At 34.4% G+C, this 20,965-nt stretch overlaps 2 protein-coding genes across 2 annotated transcripts; one reads left to right on the top strand and one right to left on the bottom strand.

The window, feature by feature from the left end:
• The first annotated feature begins 5,389 nt into the window (after nucleotides 1–5,389).
• Nucleotides 5,390–14,477, top strand: LOC129309182 (translation factor GUF1 homolog, chloroplastic-like). The gene is made up of 22 exons (XM_054950590.1): nucleotides 5,390–5,683; nucleotides 5,760–5,936; nucleotides 6,505–6,591; nucleotides 7,208–7,264; nucleotides 7,453–7,518; nucleotides 7,795–7,857; nucleotides 8,196–8,240; nucleotides 8,339–8,439; nucleotides 8,670–8,766; nucleotides 8,933–9,004; nucleotides 9,090–9,244; nucleotides 9,371–9,428; nucleotides 10,609–10,689; nucleotides 10,781–10,867; nucleotides 11,009–11,080; nucleotides 11,205–11,339; nucleotides 11,460–11,533; nucleotides 11,891–11,978; nucleotides 13,247–13,324; nucleotides 13,550–13,625; nucleotides 13,875–13,915; nucleotides 14,242–14,477. Exons 1-22 carry the CDS (start codon nucleotides 5,390–5,392, stop codon nucleotides 14,335–14,337), a joined length of 2,100 nt encoding a protein of 699 aa, XP_054806565.1. The 3' UTR covers nucleotides 14,338–14,477.
• Nucleotides 14,478–17,020: 2,543 nt separating this feature from the next.
• LOC129308077 (MACPF domain-containing protein At4g24290-like) lies at nucleotides 17,021–20,741 on the bottom strand. Its single transcript, XM_054949068.1, has 6 exons — nucleotides 20,255–20,741; nucleotides 19,930–20,168; nucleotides 19,420–19,621; nucleotides 19,063–19,246; nucleotides 18,781–18,947; nucleotides 17,021–17,924 (listed from the first exon to the last, which is right to left on the bottom strand). The coding sequence occupies exons 1-6, from the start codon at nucleotides 20,504–20,506 to the stop codon at nucleotides 17,262–17,264; spliced, it is 1,707 nt and encodes a 568-aa protein (XP_054805043.1). The 5' UTR covers nucleotides 20,507–20,741; the 3' UTR covers nucleotides 17,021–17,261.
• Between the last annotated feature and the right edge of the window lie 224 nt (nucleotides 20,742–20,965).

Raw genomic sequence — 20,965 nt, 5'->3', positions numbered from 1 at the left:
CTACAATTAATCACACCAACAATTATTAATATCCTTCTTAGGACAATCCTCAACATCTAACTCAACACTTTCAAAACTCCAAAATCATTAGTTTCTCACACATAGGTACACCCATCGCGATCATTAACTTTTTTTAGCTCACAATAGCTTCCTTAAGCTTCCACATTACCATTAATGATATTTTACAAGCCTCAACTACCACAATAAGTGCTCATTTTCAAATATTTATGTCTCCCACCAACCAAATACTAGTGTAACCATTAATTCTAGGTTTAAATAGGTTAAACAACTCTCGTTAACTCTATATTCGTTTCCAATTTTAATTCCTTTCTTACAATTCTTGCATATCAAACATAGCCTTTTTTTTATTTTTACCAAAAAATGGAATATTCATGAAAGATAATAAACAAGAGTAAGTGCCATAAGCCAAGCACAAAGGCATACACACTAGCAAGGAAATGAAAATAATTAGACAATAGGTCAATAACTCTCTCTCTCTCTCTCTCTCTCAAGGTTAATAACCCAAAGGCGTGAAACTCAAAATTTAACATCGTTATCATGTATAAGCATGGGATTTTAACTTTTTAACATTTTCTAATCAATCCTACACGGGTCATATAGTTTTCATTTTTTTAAGAATAGCGGCAGGACTAAACATCTATACATTTTATTCTATCAAATAATACTATGATAGTTGTCTTGAGCCTTGTAGCTTATATGGCATCCCACGCTCTCCTCAAAATGGGAGGTTGTGAGATCAAACCTTCTGGCCTCGTTTAGTATGCTTGAATTGAGGAGGGTGGAAATAAAATTGATGATGGAAATGAAATTTTAGCATGTTTTGTAATCTCCTCCTTTACTATTGCCAAATTAACTCCAAATCTCAACTAATTAAGAAATTGGATTAAGTTAAAAACAAATTTACCAAGTTGCAAATAAGTTTTAAAGATAATATCCTAAGTTTTTAAAACTAAAACCATTTCAAAAGGTTTCATACTTGACAAATCAGAGTTAATAATTATGCGAAAACATGTGATCATTTAAAAGATTAGTGCATTTGCTTAGAAGTTAGAAAATAATGCAATTATGTAATTTTCAGGGGCATGTGTTGCTGCTCATTGAGCATGTGTTGTGGCTTATTCGCCTTTGTGCCATGCACAACGGTTTATTACACAATGCATCGTGGCTCATTGCACATTCCATGACAGTAAAATTCTACTGTCAATTTGACAACTTTTAGGGCAACTTTTAACGTGCCTTATTTCTTCATCCATGTCCGATTGACACAAACTAAATGTCTATGAAAAGCTTTTTTTGAGCTTTAACTAATAGTTTAGGTTTTATACTCAAATTGTTACTCAATCAAAAGTTAGACATTATTTCAAAACTTGTACTTTTTCATCACTTTTTACAAAACAAAGTGTCCAAAACACATCTCTCAAGCTAAAAGCCATAGACACCTCTCAAACCACATATAATAGATCAAAACTAACATGTGCAATGTACCACATTATACAACACACGAATAAATCACATTTTTTATGGTTAACCCTTAAATCTAAAAAATAAGAGGGGGAGCTCAAATCACCTATTCTATCATATCATCTATAATAGTCAGATGACATAATTAAATCTTACTTGTACTAGTATTTTAACCTTATTATATATATATATATAAATCACATACATATACCTTAAGGCCTAAAATACACTTTACCCTTCATAAAACAAATGATGTAAGTAAGTTTCAAATGGAAATACTTCTAGTTGGCAATGTCAAGCATCATATATACATAAATACTCAAAATGAAAGAGGCCTACTAATAAGACGACAATCTTATGCCTTGAGTTGTTTTCCTTTATCCTATCATCTTAAGCTATTTTTTGAAATATTGAAGATATTAGGATGAGTACAACCACTCAGTAATCAAAGTTGAACTAAGTCATACTAATACATGTTAATTAATTCTAAATGCAAGTGGCAAGCTACAATTTAATTTTCACAACATGTAACACATTTAAGGTCATAAATCTAAATTTTCAAGCATAATAGCACATACTTATGAAATGATGCTTTACAATAACTTGCTTTACAATAACTTCCATATAGGAAAAGAATTAGTCACATGATTAATTGACATATTCTCATAAAGAATTAAAGCTAAATCCACCATTTTCATTATTAAGGACACGATACATAAAACCATATGCTCTTTTTCATTATATATATGATCACACCTCCCTTATATCTTCCTTATTGTTTTGACATGAAACTGTGAGCTATAACATATTGGGATAGTCTATGATTTAGGACTTTCCTAGCCTAAACACGTGTGAGGGGTTACTCAGCTAAGGTTTTTCCTACTCACTTGTTGAACACAGTTTTTCCTGTTTTCTCATACTATGGAGTGTCATTTTTCCTAGACTAACTTCCTCGTTGAACCAGTGAATAGCTAGTTAGGTTCTAGTCCCTTGTTGAACAAGTAGGACAATATGTATATAAACAACCCTAGCAAGCCATCAGATCAGATGAGAGCCTTATTACGTGGATTTAATTCTCTACTCGTCTTCCTATGGTGAACTTCCATCCCTCATGATCATGCGATGCATATTTATGCATTAATTCATAGCATGCAAGTTTTCATTGTACGGGCATGAAAAATATCATCATTGAACTCATTTACACGTGGTTATGATACACTACATGGCAATCAATCATTAAACTCCACAATTACACACATTGAACTCCACATTTTCATAATCATCAGAACTTCACATTTCCACAATCATTGAACTCCAAACAAATACATATACTCATTAAACTTCATTGACACATAATCATTGTACTCCACTAATCACAAAATCATTAAACTCCCATGACAATTAATCATTGAACTCCTATCAACACACATATAATTGAACTTCAAGGAAATATTAATCATAGAACTTTACTAATAATATTTCATAGAATTTTGCAAATATCATGTCCTTAAAACTTTGCACAATTCAACCTAGTGGATTTCGCAAGTGTTATATGCCAAACATGCAATTCATTCAAGTTTACACATTTAAATTCATCAAATACAAATGAATCAACTAATTAACACACAAAAGCACAAGGTAGAATTCCCCTGGTTACCTCGAATCTTTGCGAAGTCAAAGGTTTCACCCCTTAAATACTCACTCCAGAAGCTTTCAAGAAGCTTGAATGGTGCGAAAGATAGTTACTCTACAATGAATCACAAATTAATTCATCAATATCTAATTTTTGGTTAATTTCCATTACTAACTTAATACTTCACTCTTAAGATTCATTCTTTACTCACATAAAAATACCCCTAGGGTTTGTTAACTCCCTCCAATTCACATTAACATCATTGAACTCTTTATAGCAATAAATGGTGCCACATTGTTCCTAGCCATTATATTTATAGTGAAATTCGCATATTAAATGCTCCGCAACCACCAAACATTATAAAACTATAAATATTAGGTTTCATTAGCTTAATCTACTCCCATTAACTCTATTTAAGTCAATGGGTTTGGACTTATAGCTTTTATGCACCAAAAATCATTATTATTAACCAAAACCTAACTTCTATCATCAAGCGAAATGGAAGAAATAGGTAGATTTAAGCTTGAGAATCTTACCTCTAGTGTTTGGAGATTTCAAATCACTCCAAAGTTTCGAATCTCCTAAGCACTAGCATAGCTTTTCAATTGCTCCTTCATTTTCTTTTTTGTTTTCTCCCCTCTTTTGCATCATTTCATGATCTTATTAAAATAGAAAAGGGACCATGTGCTGTAATGGACGCTCAATGCATTGCAACACATGGCACAGAGTATCTCTTTAGGCGAGTCAGCACACATGTGCCATGATGGCTTGATCCACAAGCCATGGCACGTGGCACAAAACCTTACCCTTCAATTTTCTTTCTCTTTCACATCTAGGTAACCCGATTCTCTTCTGAATGCACTTTTAGGGCTGAAAAAACAACCAAACATGCCAGTTAGACCTCTCTGGCCACACACATCTCTAATAAACTTAATTAATCTAATTAAACTTAAATAATCTAAATTAAAATTTAAGGATGTTACATGTTTGGTATGATGGAAGTTAATTCTATGTGGAAATTGTTTCCATAAAAAATGATGGAATTAATTTCTATAACTAAACCTCACTTTTGGAATTCCATATTTCATTTCCATCTCCATTAGTAACCCCTTGACCATTCTGTCCTTCCATTTTGGGAGTCCCTTGTGGTAGCAAGAAGATTGGTGTGGGTGATGAAGAGAAGACAAGCAAGAAGACCTTCGACCTTTGCTCAACCAATCGATCTTCATCCTCTACTCACCATCACTTATCCAGCTCCCCACTTCTCTCCCTCTCTCCCCCTATCTATATTTGCCTTCACTCTTCTTCACCAATAATGGCATCTGGCATCTGGCATCTTGAATCTCAGCGGTGAGAACCTCTTCTTCATCAACGGTGATAGTAAAGACGATCTCTTTTATTGATCATCACTGCCAATGCTGCCTTTTCTTTAGTCTCCTTTGATTATGATTTCTCTCCTACCCATCATCGAACTCCTTCCCCTTTGATGGTTCCTCCTCCATTGTCAAAAATCACACCAAATTCACTTTATTTAAAAACAAGATCTATTTAATTTTGTTACCTTTTGGTTGATTTTTGCATATTATATAGATTATTAATTTCTATTCGATTCTGGTTAATCTCTCCCTTATGTATTGTGGTTCTCCTTGGGTTGATTTATGTTTGATTTTGGTGGGTAGGGTTTTTTTTGGGATTTAATGTTAAAAAATTAATTGAACATTTTAATTATTATTGAAGTTCTAAGCTAGTTAGAGTTCTACTAGTGTAATTTTTGTATACATGGTATTTTAGTCTTTTTAATAAAAATTATATAAAGATTCCATAGATATACAAAATATGTTTTTAAAACTCACTTCCATATCCATATTCTCTTCTATATTTATTTTTATTTCTATCAAAATCATTTATAGTATACCAAACGAGGCACAAGTAATATAGGGGGAGCGTGTGTGTGTGAGTGGATCATTTTTCCCCATGGGAAAAGATTAGGTTGGGCGTGATAAAAAAATAATACTATGATAGTATAACAAGCAACCTTTTTAATAAAATATAAAAATAGGTGAGATAATAAAAATAAAAAATGATTGGAAAAAAAATAAAAAATCCTTCATCACTGTAATTGGGCCTTAACGACAAATCCAAAAGTAAACTGGGCTTCTTTACCGCGCAACGACGCCGCGTGAGTTGGTCGTTAAACTGGGCCCACTTCAAATACATGGGCTCCACCAACCTTGCAATTTAAAAGCGGACGCAACATACGTGGACTCAAAAAGAATGGCCGCAGAAGTTGGTTGTGGCTGTCTCCTCTTATCCTGTGAAACTCAGTTACACCACCATCAGCGACGGCGAGCAAGACGAACCAGAACTCAAAAAACCGCTAGCAAATTACAGTTCTCATCCTCACTCTCACCTGTTACTGTCGAATCTTGCTTCTCTTCTTCTCTCTCCAAAAATGGTTCCTTTTCCACCCCTTTCGGCGCCAATAGGTTCAGAGTGTGCTGCCAGGTTGCTGGTGGCACCTACGACCTCGAATTCTCTGCCAAAGTCGGCCAGGACCGTCTCTCTAAGGTTTGAGCTGGATTTAAGTCTGGAAATATTTGTCAGTGAGAAGTTCTTATTCTGGATTTTATTGTTCCATTTCCAGGTTCCTATCTCTAATATAAGGAATTTCTGCATCATTGCTCATATTGACCATGGGAAATCAACCTTAGCCGACAAATTGCTTCAAGTGACTGGTACTGTTCAGCAACGAGAAATGAAGGATCAGTTTCTTGATAATATGGATTTAGAGCGAGAAAGAGGCATTACAATTAAGCTGCAGGTTCACTTGTTGTATTCTTATCCTCATTGTCTCTCATTTAAGTAGCATTCCTACATTTTCTAATATATATATATGTGTGTGTGTTTCTTCTAGTCTACTTTATTATTGATATGCTACGATATGTATCTTGTACGTTATTGCCCTCGTTAAAATGTGTGTTCTCCGAGCTTCTTAATATGGTCTCACCGTAACATGAAAAGTGGAAATTAATGGTAGGTTATGTTTTTCTTGGGTTTAGGCAACCGTAGTGCTTTTGTTCTTAAAAATCTCTTGCTCTGCTACCCTAGCGTTAGGTTCATTACATATTGTTTCTATTATTTGTTTTGGCTGTAAAATGCTCTTAAAGAAAGTTGTTCATGGATGTACATGTGAATGATGGGAAAGGAAAATTGCTTATGGTTTCTCAATAGCCAATTGTTTATCTCTCATGGGCTACAATATTTCCGAGTAGGGTTTATTTCTTTATTTGATCCTGGAAATTGGAAAAATATACTTTTATTTCATGTTTGGAGAATGTCACCTCTATTTAATGTTAGAGAAAGTATTTAACTAGACTTGATCATGGCAGGCTGCTCGAATGCGTTATGTGTTTGAAAATGAACCATATTGCTTAAATCTAATCGACACCCCAGGGCATGTTGACTTCTCTTATGAGGTACGTATGTTTGTTGCAGCATACTACTTTTATCTTTATATGAATTACCACGTTGCATCAATCATATCTCTGTTCTTTTCTTTCTACTTTGTAATCCATATGGAAGCTATTTTCAGATGTAAGTAATGTCTTATGGATTTCTCATTTGGCCATTTAACTTTGCTGTAAAATACTATTTTTCTCAAAAGATTTTTTTAAGTTATAAATGGAAACTTCTGAATACATGTGCTTTCCAATAAATTATTTTTTCTGATATAACCAAATCTGTAAAAATATTTACTAGTTTAGGTGATGTTCTCTTTAAGATGTTAGAAAATATTGACGGAAAATGCATTTCCTTCTAGTTATTTTTGGCTTTAGCTAATGTTGGAAAAAATAATAATAGTAAAATGTATTAGAATGCAATAAAGTTTTTGCTATACATGCCAAACATAGTATGTTTGTTGGTCATACTTTGGGCCCGTCTGAAATCTGAATAATACCTTGTCATACAAGGTTCGTATATTACAAGTAGATAATTGTACATCTCCTTCCTTGCGCTAATATTTTTATCAGAAGGTGATGATTTTTCAGTGTATTTTATAGTTATACAATTAATGTCTTCGTCTATGCCTAGGTTTCTCGATCACTTGCTGCGTGTGAGGGTGCTCTTCTTGTTGTAGATGCATCACAGGTGAATCTTTACATATTTAACTGTGTTTTTTTTTCCTAGGTCTAAGGTAGGTCACACACTGCTCATCTTTGATTTGAACATTTGAAGTTCATGTTAAACTATTAATGATTTAAGTTTATGTTTTTAACTATTAGGTAGTTCTAAATTCTACTTTGCCTTTGTTAAAAAAGTTTCTTTCTGAATAACAGGGAGTTGAAGCACAAACACTAGCTAATGTTTATTTAGCCTTGGAAAACAACCTTGAAGTTATCCCTGTAAGGATATTTCATTTACTAGTAGCTTATTTACGCTTGTTATAATAGTTCATAGATAGATTGATTTTTCTTTATTCCTGTTACTTATGTAATGATTTGGAGTTAATAAAGTGGCTAATTCTTAAATATGGATAATATTTCATGGGCGTTCCCTCTATGTTATATTATGGGAAACTGGTTTTTGTCAAGTTTTTGACTTAACTTATTGCAAAGACTATTAATTGATGGAACCATATGTTTTTCTGTCTGATGAGAAAAATTTCTTATCCATTGCAGGTTTTGAATAAAATAGATCTTCCAGGCGCTGAGCCAAATCGAGTTATAAAGGAGATAGAAGAGGTCTGTTTGTCAACCTAGACCATTACTGGGGCTCTAAATTTGTCCATTTTCAAGGGGGCAGGATTCTATGTTCCTGCCTTTTATTTATTTCATATCTTACCATTAATATCCATTCTCTAATTACCTTTTGATATTGTAGAGTCTGACAATTTGTATTTTTGTAGATATTAAATTGTTATAGTTTTTCCCTCCAGCGGGATAGTATAAATTTGACAGTTAGTGTTAGCTAGAGCTTTCATGCATAATCATTGCAAGTTTCTCTGTTCTATATCTGGGAGTTGTCTTTCAGTTTTAGTGGATGATTCTTATGTTGAAACTTTTAATGGATTCCTCTGTAGATTGTTGGGTTAGATTGTAGCAATGCAATCCTCTGCTCTGCAAAGGTCAGTTCTTTGTCATTAACTTGTGTTTATACATGGCTTGTCTTTTTGACTGATAATCAGACAAGTGGGTCTTTATTGAAATTATTTTCTTGTTTTAGGAAGGAATAGGTATAACTGATATTCTCAATGCAATTGTTACAAGAATTCCACCTCCTGCTGAAACAGCTGAAAGGCCATTGAGGGCTTTAATTTTTGATAGGTATGGACCTTTTTTCCTAGATACTGTTCAACTTATGCATAGACATTTAGACGCAAGACAAAATAATTGCATTATTATGTTGGACATTGGAAAACCATTGAGACGTAAGATGGTACCCAAGTTCTTGAGGCTATCACACCTAATAACTAGTCTTGTGAGTTGGGCTCTCCTTTGACAGTTGACTCAACTTTATATAGGTGCTTTCATTAATTCTTTGATTCTTTGTGCAGTTACTATGATCCATATAGGGGTGTCATTGTATATTTTCGAGTTGTAGATGGAACTATAAAGAAAGGTGACAGAGTTTATTTTATGGCTAGTGAGAAGGTGATGTATTCTTCCCACTCTTATATCCTCTTTCTTAGCCGCCTGAGTTTTACATCATTAGGCTCCATTTATCCATCATAGTTTCAATCATCTATCCATTCTGACTGCAATTTAAATAGCGTGCTGGCATTTTTTGTTACTGTAATTAAATGCTATAATACAACAGGATTACTTTGCTGATGAAGTAGGAGTTCTTTCTCCCAGTCAACTGCAAGTTAAAGAACTGTATGCGGGTGAGGTAAAGTGATACTTATTAATGGGTTGGCTTTCTTATTTATTTTTGAGTGATGCAGATCTGTGATGTTTGTTGTGTTCTTTAACAGGTGGGCTACCTTTCAGCATCTATAAGAACTGTAGCTGATGCTAGAGTGGGTGACACTATTACCCACTATGGCAGACAAGCAGAGAACTCTCTCCCTGGATATGAAGAAGCCACTCCGATGGTGTTTTGTGGTCTATTTCCTGTTGATGCAGACCAGTATGTTATCTCTCATTTGTCGCTGCCACCCTCCCCCCCTCCCAAAAAAAAAAAAAAATCACAAATGATGGATTTAGGCACTTTAAGTTCCCTGGAATGAATTACTTTCCTCTATTTTGTTATCAGATTTCCTGAGCTACGTGATGCACTTGAGAAACTACAGCTCAATGATGCTGCACTGAAGGTATATGAATTATGTGCTGTAAAAATATGAAACTGCTTTTTTTTTTTTTTAATCTTCTTAATTGCTGGTGCTCGATGGAAGTATGTTAATGTGTGTAAGTGTACGCTTATAGAGGGATAACAATTTGTGTGTCAGCATCAGCTTACTTTAAAATTGTTGATTCAATATATTCTTGAGTTAATTACATAGACCTTCTCTGGGTCATGCTGAAATCACATAAACCACCCTTTTGTTTTCAAACTATACATGAATCTCCTATATACCACAAAGTTATGCTACACTTTAAACAGATTTCAGTTTTTTGTCACTAATATACTTGACAGAAATTCGTTGGTTGCACTGTAACCAATATACTTCATGTGGGTTTTTGTCACCAAAGTCGTTACTTTATTTCCTTTTTTAGGAGAATGTAGTCAGATCTTTAGGTCTTTTGTTATGCATTGATATCTTTTTGCCCCCCTTGGAGGGTGTAGAGATGTTTGCATCTCTTGATACTTGTATTTTTGACATGAATAATAAGGGTGTGTTTGGTTCAAGGGGAGGGGAGGGGTTTGATGTTACCTTGTTTGGTTTAGGAGGGGAGGGGAGAAAAAATCATGATATATGGACAATTTTACCCTTGTTTTATTAGTGTTGAGATACTGACAAAGTGTATCTATATCTTTTGAATTTATCACGGAGGGCATATTGGTCAAGGTGTGACAAATTTTACCCCCTTGCCCTCCAATTTTTTAAGCCAAACCCCAGGGAGGGGGGAACAAAATCTCTCCCCCCCAACCAAACACCCCCGAAGAGAATAGGAGCATTAATAACTAAATTTCTTCATTAACCAGATTTATTTTTTAAATGGATGGTCTTTTAGTTGTTAAATTTAAAATTAAACTAAAAGGTATATTTTGAAAATAAATGGTTATTTGTGTAGTTTCAACATAACACAAGAATGTTGATCTTTCTGCCTATCAATCTGCTTTTTATGAAATTTTCTTGTTTCTTACCATGGGCAATCTGCATGCATAATCTTTTCCAGTGCTTGGTGCATTTGTCATGAATTTACAAGCTACCTCAATTCTGAACTAAATTACTCCATAGTTGGTATCCATTTTTCTTGCGTTTCAGCTTGACTTTGGTAGAATCAATAATAAGCTGATGTGGGGAGTTTGTTTTGTTTTCTCGAATCCAGTTTGAACCTGAGACTTCAAGTGCCATGGGATTTGGCTTTAGATGTGGGTTTCTTGGACTTCTCCATATGGAAATTGTTCAGGTTAGATATCTGCATCTTCTAGATTGGATGCTCAAACTTATATCTACTCCCTGGACCTTGAAATTACCTTCACAAAAGCTTTATATTACAGGAAAGACTTGAGAGAGAATACAATCTGAGCCTGATAACTACTGCTCCAAGTGTTGTATATAGAGTGAACTGTGTAAATGGTGATACTGTAATTTCTTCTCGATCCTAAACTCACTTTTCTCAAAGTAATCTTTGTTATCTAAATTATTGATTCTAGTTGAATACCCTCCATATTTTCTAGTTAGCTGTTTTATTAATACCGCAATTTCATTAATCTCAATTATTGAAGGTTGAATGCTCAAATCCTTCTATACTCCCTGAACCTGGAAAAAGGAAGTCAATTGAAGAGCCATTTGTTAAGGTTATTTCTTGTACTTTATGAAATCCATATCCCTGATGAGTTTTTGAAGTAGGCCATGCTGAATATATTGACTTTTTAATGCTGTAAAATTTCATGTTACTTTATTTTTGAGTAATGTGTGAAGATTGAGATGCTTACACCAAAGGATTACATTGGTCCACTTATGGAATTGGCTCAAGACAGAAGAGGGCAATTTAAAGAAATGAAATTTATCACTGAAAATAGAGCATCAATCACCTATGAATTACCACTAGCGGAGGTAATCTCTTGGTTTATTTTTTTTTGTCACTCCACTCTAAAATCTTTTATGCACAAATATTAATATTTATCTAATTTTGGCCTATTCGTGTCTTACTCTTTTTGAATATCAATTTTGCAGATGGTTGGTGACTTCTTTGACCAGTTAAAGTCCAGAAGTAAGGGTTATGCTAGCATGGAGTATATGTTCATCGGGTAAATGTCTATGAAGGCTGCTGTTGCCTTATTTATCCATTAGATAAAAGAGATATGGCTACAGTTGTGACTAAACTGATATGCTGTCTTTTGTAAAAGATAATGGAAGAATTCAAATGTAACTGTAACTGTAGGTGTTCCATTTTGACCTCTATCCTTTTTCTTTTCATATTATACAATATATACTGCTTGGGTAAATGGAGCATTGTTCTAATTGGCCTTTCAGTATGCGTGTCATTACTAGCAATATCAAACTATTATCTAATACATTGCCATTGTTGACTTTTAAAGAAATTCATAGTACAGAGAGCTATAAAAACTGTCAATGTGTTATTGACACTTTGTTTGCTGACTCAGGTACAGAGAAAGTGACTTACTTAGACTTGACATACAGATAAATGGTGATCCAGTGGAGCCATTGGCTACAATTGTTCACAAAAATAAGGTAATTTATTGATCTTGCTGAATTAATGGACATTACCTCATCATATAAGTAGTCCATAGCTCTATGCAGTAGTTGGAAATAATGCTGTTGATTTTTTTTTTTCCAGTTTGTCATATTTTTTGAGATTTCTCTTCTCTTGATTGTGAGAGCAGACTCCACTCCTAATAGAAAAATTACCCTTTTCCAATATCTTACACGTTTATCAGAACCTCATACTTGTAAAAAAGACTTTTAACTAGTTTCATGAGATTAAGGAAATTAGTTAAATGTAACTTTGTTTTTTTTTTTTTCAAAATTATCCTTTGATTGTTATAGTTCATTGGGGGGAGAGGGGGATGGAAAAGCCATTGTTTTAAGCTTAGAGTGAAAGAGATAAGGGCATTGAAATGAGTAACAAATGTTTCATTAAATTTTGTAAAGGGTCTTCTTATATTAAGGACCAATGGATAAATCTTATAAATGGTATTGGAAAAAGATGGATTTAGAGTTTATTTTAGTTTGTTAAAATTGGATCTCATATAAGTTGTAAGATGGATTTTTGACCATGTTAATTGAGATTTACTTTTCTAGTCCTATTTATAAGTAACTTTCAATATGTTTCACTAGAACTAAGTAAAACTTTACAATTCATTGGCACTGTCTAAAAATTTAATAAGTTCTTAACTTTACTCCTATTAAATATACATCTTTTAATAATATACTTTCTCTCATTAACATTTAAGGGAAGGCAAAAGGGGTAGATTATGATAAAAAATTGATGATGTGGCTTATAAATGGGACCAAAAAAAAAAAAACTCTTTATCTCTCCGCTTTATAAATAGGACCAAAGGGAGTATATAAATTATGTTTATTAATTATTTGGGTATTTTATGCTCTACATATTTTTTTTCGATAGATTATAAGTAAGAATTATTTATTTTATATATTTAAATCCAAGATGTGACATTATGTATTTACATGACATTTACAAAAGAAGGATAATAGATATCACCAAATACCGAGGCCCAAAGATATTTAGTGGCACAATGCATTATTAATTTTCATTTCTTGCTGACTTCATGTCATCCCACTTCATTTTGAATGTACTTATCGTATAAAGGTGTGATTTTATCTGCAATTTGCTATCATTTCCAAGCACAGTATGTTTTGGCGTATATGAATTCTTGCTATTCATCACTATAATATAAAAAGTTATCTTACAGTTATTAACTTTCTTGAATTCATGTCAACTGTATTATCAGAAACTCATTTGAAGCTTAAATTTTCAGGCATATTCAGTAGGACGGGCTTTGACTCAAAAGTTGAAAGAGCTCATACCACGTCAAATGTTTAAAGTTCCAATTCAAGTAAGATCTACATGCTCTTTACTCCTTTCACGTATGATTCTTTTAAAAAAATAAAAAAAATTGATTCTCTAGCCTTGTATGCTGGAACTTTCAGGCTGTGGCTCACTTTCTCTGTCTGCACCTCTGACACAATTTGTGCATTAGATTTCTAGCTGAGTATTTAGAATCCTTGTTTTTTCCCCATTCAGCTAACCTCAGCAACATATGCTTGCAATCTTAAGCCAGGCTTGTATAGGTTCAAAAGTGATTGCTAGTGAGGCTTTATCTGCAATAAGGAAGGACGTGTTAGCTAAATGCTATGGTAAGACAAAGATTGCGTAGCTTTTGGATTGTAATTCTTTTTTCCCCTCAAATAATTTTTACCCGGGCTCTCAAAGGCTTTCCTGTTCTTTTAGTGTATGCATTTTGGGGGGAAGAAATCTATGCAAATATGAAGAAAATAAGATTCCGTTTCGTATAATCATTGTGTTTCCCATTAAATTCCTTTCTCTATAATGACCGTCCTGATTAATCATTATTTATATTCTCTCTTTTGATATTATTTTTCTAGGCGGGGACATTTCAAGAAAAAAGAAATTACTTAAGAAGCAGGTATGAGTCAAATTTTTTTTTTTTTTACTGTCATTATTTTTTATGGAGCTTTGAGGTTTCTAGGTGGCTATCAAAGCATTAATCCGTATTTTGTAGTTAGGTAGGTGATCCATGTTTTGTAAAATTTTGCATATTGCAACAACTGCTACCTCTGGCCCCACTTATATGCTTTCAGGGGAGGCGCAAAATTATTTGTGTGTGTGTGTGTGCGAGAGAGAGAGAGAGAGAGAGAGAGAGAGAACAAAATCTGCAGACGAGATCTATAGTTTTGATTCTACAAATTTGCATGACATTGCCCCTGAGAGTGTATTACCATGTGTAATCAGGCTGAAGGAAAGAAAAGGATGAAAGCAATTGGTAAAGTTGATGTCCCTCAAGAAGCCTTCATGGCAGTCTTGAAACTTGAAAAGGAGGTGATATGATATCATGACTTGCAACATAATCTGACTTGGGAAATATGTCAGAATCTTGGTGTATCATAATCATTATTTTGGAATAATGATCCTCATTATGTCTGTTTTAAGGGAAACTAGTTGCATATAAGATGCTGAATTTCGTTTTACTTTCGGTTCATATTATGCCTTAGCTATTTAGCATCTTTTTCGAAGTAATTACTATCAATATCCATATACTTGTCAACGTAAATCTTACCAATCTTAGAATATTAGGAGGGTGACTTATTTTAAATGTTGTGATTAATGGGAACTGAGTTTAGTGGACTGAGTTAGTTTCTTATAATATAGTGAACTAAGGTTGAAATTCTTATTGGGAGAAGTTCTGTTTCTAATAAAAGGATATCTTTAAGCAATAAAAAAAAAAATTTAGCAACATGCAAAATCCTAGTGCTAGGTTAAAGTCTCTTTTGATGGTATTTGGTTTTTCGTTGTGCTACGCTGGGGTCTTGGGTGTTTTTTTTTTTTTTTTTTGGGACTTTTGTTATTTGGGTTTGGACTAACATATATGTAAAGCGGTCAATTTTTATTTCTTATAATGTTCTGTTTATTTTTCTGCGGAAAAAAAAAAGTGATTTTCGATGTGTATACACTTACTGTAGAGTCTCCATTATATATATATATATATATATATATATATAAGGATCCGGGTTCTAAATTCAGTGTTCAATAGAATGAATTCTATCTTTTGGTTTCTGGACCAAAATATCTTCTGGTCAAGCTTTAAATGAAACGAGGGAAGTGATGTTAATTGAGTTCAGGCCCTGATGATGAAAGATCATTACAAGTACACCGAGCAACAATGCTTATTTGTTTATTTAAGCACAAAGCACTGTTATATGTTTTAGATGATCGAATTTTGTTATGATAAAGTCATATTATGGTTTTCAACAAAAAAAAAAAAGTCATATTAAGTTAGATATAATTGCAAAATTGTTGAAGGGACCAAGTTAAATGATCTATCCAGTCCTACTTTTACTGAATTATATTAGTGGTAGTGTTTACGGGAAGGGAATCCGTGTTTTTTGGCTTTTCACATATATCTTTCAATTGAAGGTAATTTTGTTTGAAATATTTTTAAATATTAAATGTGAATACCTCTTAACAAGAATTTGAACATTGTTCGACATGTCATGAGATATTAATATTTTTTGTTAAATTTAACCTTGGTGTAGATAATCTTTGTGTGAAATAAAAATAAAAACACTGGTTTAGCCTGGAGAGATAGTGAGGTTTGTGATTGGAGGTGTTTAGATGTAAAAATGGGACCATTGTCCAAAATCCAAGTGTCCAGACCTTTGTTCACACGTTCTTCTGTGTCACTCTTTCTGCGTGCGTGCATTCTCTTAAAAAAAAAAAACTCACCTGTCTGTTTTATGTAAATAAATAAAAACGTTTTGTCATCTTCCCTGCCTGAAAACGAAAAAACAAAAAAAGAAAGATTTGTAAGAGACGCTAACGTTAAAAAAAAAAAACCTGTAGTATAAGTCTTTTAGGGACGACGAAATGCCAATCCTAGCAAAATCACTAAAATAAATACTTTTGAGATAGAGCGACCATGTATTAGTAATATAACCCCCCACACATGAAAAATATTTATATATAATTATATTGTCATCTAAGATGATGACCCGTTGTTTCAGGTAGTGGGGATCATGAGTAACGAATCAATTGGGGAGCCATTTGTTAAGGTTATTTCTAGTGCTTTGTGAAATTCATATCCCTGCTTAATGTTTGAACTTTGAAGTAATCCATGCCAAATATATTAACTCTTTAGTGATGTAACAATTTCATGTTAATTAATTTTTGAGTAATGTATGCATTGAGCCAACGATTTTATAACTTAATGACATGAAATTCACTCTTATTGGTGATAGGTTGCGGGTTCAATCCCGCTTGTTTCAAGCATTTAGCTTACCTTGTGTACTGAAAAAAAAAAAATTTATTGACAAGCTTACACCGAAGGATTGATTCACTCAAGGGATTGGCTTAAGATATGAGAGGGCAATTTGAAGAAATGAAATTCATCACTGAAAGCAGAGAGCATCAATCACCTGTGAATTGCCACTAGCAAAGGTGATGTCTTGATTTAAGTTTTTGTCACTCTACTCTAAAATCTCTTTATGCATTAATATTTGTGTCTTACTGTGTCTTTGAATATCAATTTTGCAGCTGGCTGGTGATTTCTTTGACCAGTTAAAGTGCAGAATTAAGGGTTATGCACTTGTGCTAGAACGGAGTACATTTTCATTGGGCAAATGTCTATGAAGGCTCTGTTTTATAGCATATGGCTTTTGCCTTATTTTCATCCATTAGACACAGGAGGGAAATGAGGGTGAAGCACATCGGAGATTAGGGTATTTCTGGGTAGGATAGGCTTTGCTTGCAACCAAATTGCTTTAAATGATTGACTTCCTCAACATTATGCAACCAAAATTGACCTGGAAAAATGATTTTTTTTTTCTTTAAAAAAAGATAAGCTAAATAACTGAGACCTAATCAACCAAATATGAAAAATAATTCAATAAAGCTTTTAGAAGTCATAAGTCATATTGAAAATTTATGTGACTTTCAAGGACAATGCCAATAAAATATCAACCAGAGTTCACCCAAAAAAAAAAAAAATCTTCAAGTAAAACAATGTTATTAGTTACAGATACATTTAATTTTCTTCCAGAATATATTTCAGAAAGAACTTTTGAATATTATGATTATATACATATTACAAGCATATTACTGGCTAGGATTCTGATTGAATTGAAAATTAAGCAACTGTACATCGAATACTATTAAAGAAAAAAATAGTATTTGCCACAGCGGATGAGGATTATCTCCCTCTAACCATCCATGGCAGCAGCACCAACATGCTTGACGTCAATTTCACAAAACCAACACTACAAGGCATCAGTTTCACTCAGCATAACAAGGTTCAGGAGTGAATACTTAACCATCAGATATATTTTCCCATACTGTAAAGCAAGCCTTGCTCCAGACACAACCCAATACCCCGGCGAATCTTCTGGTCCTCTCACCATCTCTTTTGTGTCGACAAACCTCAGAAGCTTTGGCGTGTGCACTGGAAGTGGTCGCGCTGCTGAGTACGTGGTTGACCCTATAGTCACATCTCCTGGCTTTGGATGACCCTTCTGCCTCTCTTCAGTGAAGATTCCACAGAATCGCCATGACTTGTGGCTCAAGTTATCTAGATTCGGCTCCCATTCTGGTTTCTTCTGAGAGGTAGATCCGATGACCTTGGAGAAGCGCAGGCGTAGAAAGAGACACTTGTTCTCAACTTGTAACTGAGCTCCAGTGACAATGGAAAGAGCATCATCTGACTCTACAGGTGCAGTGCAGACATATGAAAAGCTATTCCAGCAAACTTTTTGATGGGATGTGCAGTTATAAGAGTTACATGACAAATAAGCATTTTCATTGTCTGAAAGTGGGAAGGACTTGGGTAGAGAAGCCAGATGCTGCAAGTGAATTGCTAAGCGGTTGCTTGTTCTCCCTTCTAACTGTAATCTTAAGCCTATTACTGGTCTGTTACCTACATCAACCTGCCATAAAAGGAAAGAGGATATGTCATGGGCATTTATCTAACTGTTTTGTTTTTCAAATTAAGTCCCTTAATCTTTTGGAATTCACATTCTGCATCACTAATCCAGGTCAGGTTAGGTGGATCGATGCAGAACTCTGACAACACGTACGTTCTTAAGTTACAAAGGTCGAACCCAAGAATTCATTTAAAAGAAAACCAGCTCCTTGCCAATCACACCAGTCAAAGTTGATAACAGTACAATTTTTTCAATTGACAATTGTTACTAGGATAGGTTTCTTAATAGAAGATATATCAGATATTCTAATAAAATCTAATGCAGACCATTTAAATGACACAAGGGAAGCAATGAATGAAGCATGGGAAGTGCAATTTGTTTGTACCACGCAATGTACAAGGTGTGGGAGAATAAAACTATAGCCTTCTCTCTTACTGAAGGGAGGATCTAATCACTAATGTTTTTGAGACTATGAGACGATGGGAGTCACGTAAACTTGGATGGGAAAGACCAAAACCCCTACTTATAGCCTTCATAACCCAAACCATCAAAGGGTTTTAGCTCTTCACTTTCCTCTAACATTCATAAACCCAGAAAGTCATTAAGCGGAACACTTTTCACATGCATAATTATCAAATACATCCAGGTACATCCATTTTGGATAATGTAAATCTTATTATTTTCCTTTAATATAGGCCGTGTATTTTCATGCGATCATTAAGGATACAATAAGTCTATCATAAATCTAACAAAGCAAGCAAAGGTATGGCTCTTCACCATCTTCTCAGGCTAGGCATTCTCTAGCCTGTAGGAAGCATGGGAACTCTTCATTGTTCACAAAAAAGCATAAAGAACTTACTGGAATTGTGTCTATGTAGAGCTTAGGACCAAAGAAACCAAATGTTAGCCAGGTGTTGACTTGTTGTTTCCATCGAGCGCCAAGCCGTATTTCACTAAGAACAGGAGCCCAGTGTCTTGGAAGCTGGAACTCAAAAAACTGATGCAGATCTTTGATTGGAGGTTTATCTGTTTCAGGAGTAACAAGTTTATTCAGATTCAGTTCATCCAATTTCAGAGGGAGGTACATGCCTTGTTGAAATTCACAGGTTTTTCAGGTGTACCAAACAAGTTCATTGCTCACATTGAAGATATAGATTTATGGCATGGCACACAAATCCACTTCCACGGATGCTTTTCAAGAGGGATGTCAATGGAACAAGAAACATGGAGATGACATCGGGTTCCAAGTCGACAGTATCAAACCATTCCTTATGATATAGCATTTCAGTGCTTCCACCCCTCCTACTGCTTACTACAACCACATTCTGCAAACACAAGAATTTATCAAGCTGTCTTGTCATCAAATTGTGGTTACTCAAGAGAGAAGAAAATTCTTAAACTGGATTGAACGAATGCAAATGCAAGAAAGAATTTGGCAACAGTCCAACGAATTTAAAGTTATTGAAAAAAGGTGAATAAATACAGATGAGTGCAATACCTCGTCATTGTAACATATATCCTCAGAAGTCAAACTACTATTTTCTGCAGAACCCATAAACCTCATGTCAGCTTTATCCTTCAAAAGTTTTTGGAGATCAGAAGGTTGGAGGTTCGATGAATGTGATTGTCTTAAATATAACACATCCTTTCCTCCCATGCTCACCCCAACTACAACATGAGTTCCAAACTCCTCTATAAACCTTGCATGATTTAATAGAAATCAATGTCGTCATTGTGAAGCCTCTTAACAGTTTCCAAAATCTTCAAATAAATCATGTTCCACACACAATCTTTCCTCAGCTCAAAAACATCTTATCACAGGCATTAGGGTTAAAATGGATAGCATTGAATGTAGCAAGAGCTTTCCATCAAAGTTTCTGAATCAAAATTGAAAAGAAAAGGAAGGTTTTAGCTTAATAAAAGTTAGTAACCGTGTTCCTTTGAGACCAAAGTATAGAACTAGCATCAGTGAATGGTGACTGTAATGTACAGAGTCACAGGGTCTCACCTTGCTAAAGCTTCAGGATCCCATGATGATGGAACAGCTTCTTTGACATGATCATCAAGTTCTCCTTGGTGTTTTTCTAGTTCAACAGTGTAGCGTTTGATGAACCATCCATCATAAGCAAGAAATTTAATGCTATCAAAATCCTTTACACAGCGATCAGACATCCCAAATGAAGCACAGAAATTCCCAGACGCAGTTCTGCCTCCTAAGCACATTTCTTGGTTGAAGTGCTCCAACATCTGAAACAGAATACAGGAATTTGGTCTTCAAAGACACGCACGTTTGACCTGCTAAACATGAATTTCTGCAACTATAACTAACATACCTGCTGTAAGGAGAGAACATCGGAATGGATTCTAAGAGATTCCCCTCCGACACATTTGATAGAGATGGGAACGTTTGGAATTGAAACCCCACCTGGAATCTCCAGATTACGGCTCTGTTCTTCATTGATAACCATCAAGCTCGAACCCTTTTTGCAGTTGTTGAAAGATATGACCTGGGTTATGTCAAATCCCTGGCCAATTGAGTCAATGGCTTGCCGGCCTGCTCGTAGACGTGAATCCCTTGAAGCCATTTCTAAATTTGAAGGCTTACCAGAGAAGATAGGTTTGAGAAAAAGAAGAAACCATTAGATTCAATTCTGAATCATTCTTGTAAGTTTCATCGATCAACGTTAAAAGGAGCAATAGTTATGCTGCTCCTAATATTCATGTCGATGTCGTTTATTTGGGGTTTCACTACCTTTATGAAGACTGAAGAGGAAGTAGCTAAGAAGCAGAACAATTTCCTTTTGCCCTTTCCAAGAAAGAGCGCAATTTTCTCAAGAACACTTGTTCTTTTAATTTTTTTAAGGCATTGATTTGTCAAAGTCAAATCCAAATAACAGTTTGAATGCTACTCGCCTGCTTGGATCTTATTTTTCACATGGACCTTGCACGGTTGCATTAGTTGAAGAGCTCGTTTGAATTTAGGTATAATTAATTAATTAATTATTAATATAATTAATTTTGATTATATTATTGATTATGTTAGA

This window comes from Prosopis cineraria, unplaced genomic scaffold, assembly GCF_029017545.1.
Source record: "Prosopis cineraria cultivar Desert tree isolate PC_DT_omini unplaced genomic scaffold, ASM2901754v1 PC4, whole genome shotgun sequence".
NCBI classification, from domain to species: domain Eukaryota; kingdom Viridiplantae; phylum Streptophyta; class Magnoliopsida; order Fabales; family Fabaceae; genus Prosopis; species Prosopis cineraria.
This window is presented reverse-complemented; position numbering and strand designations above follow the sequence as displayed.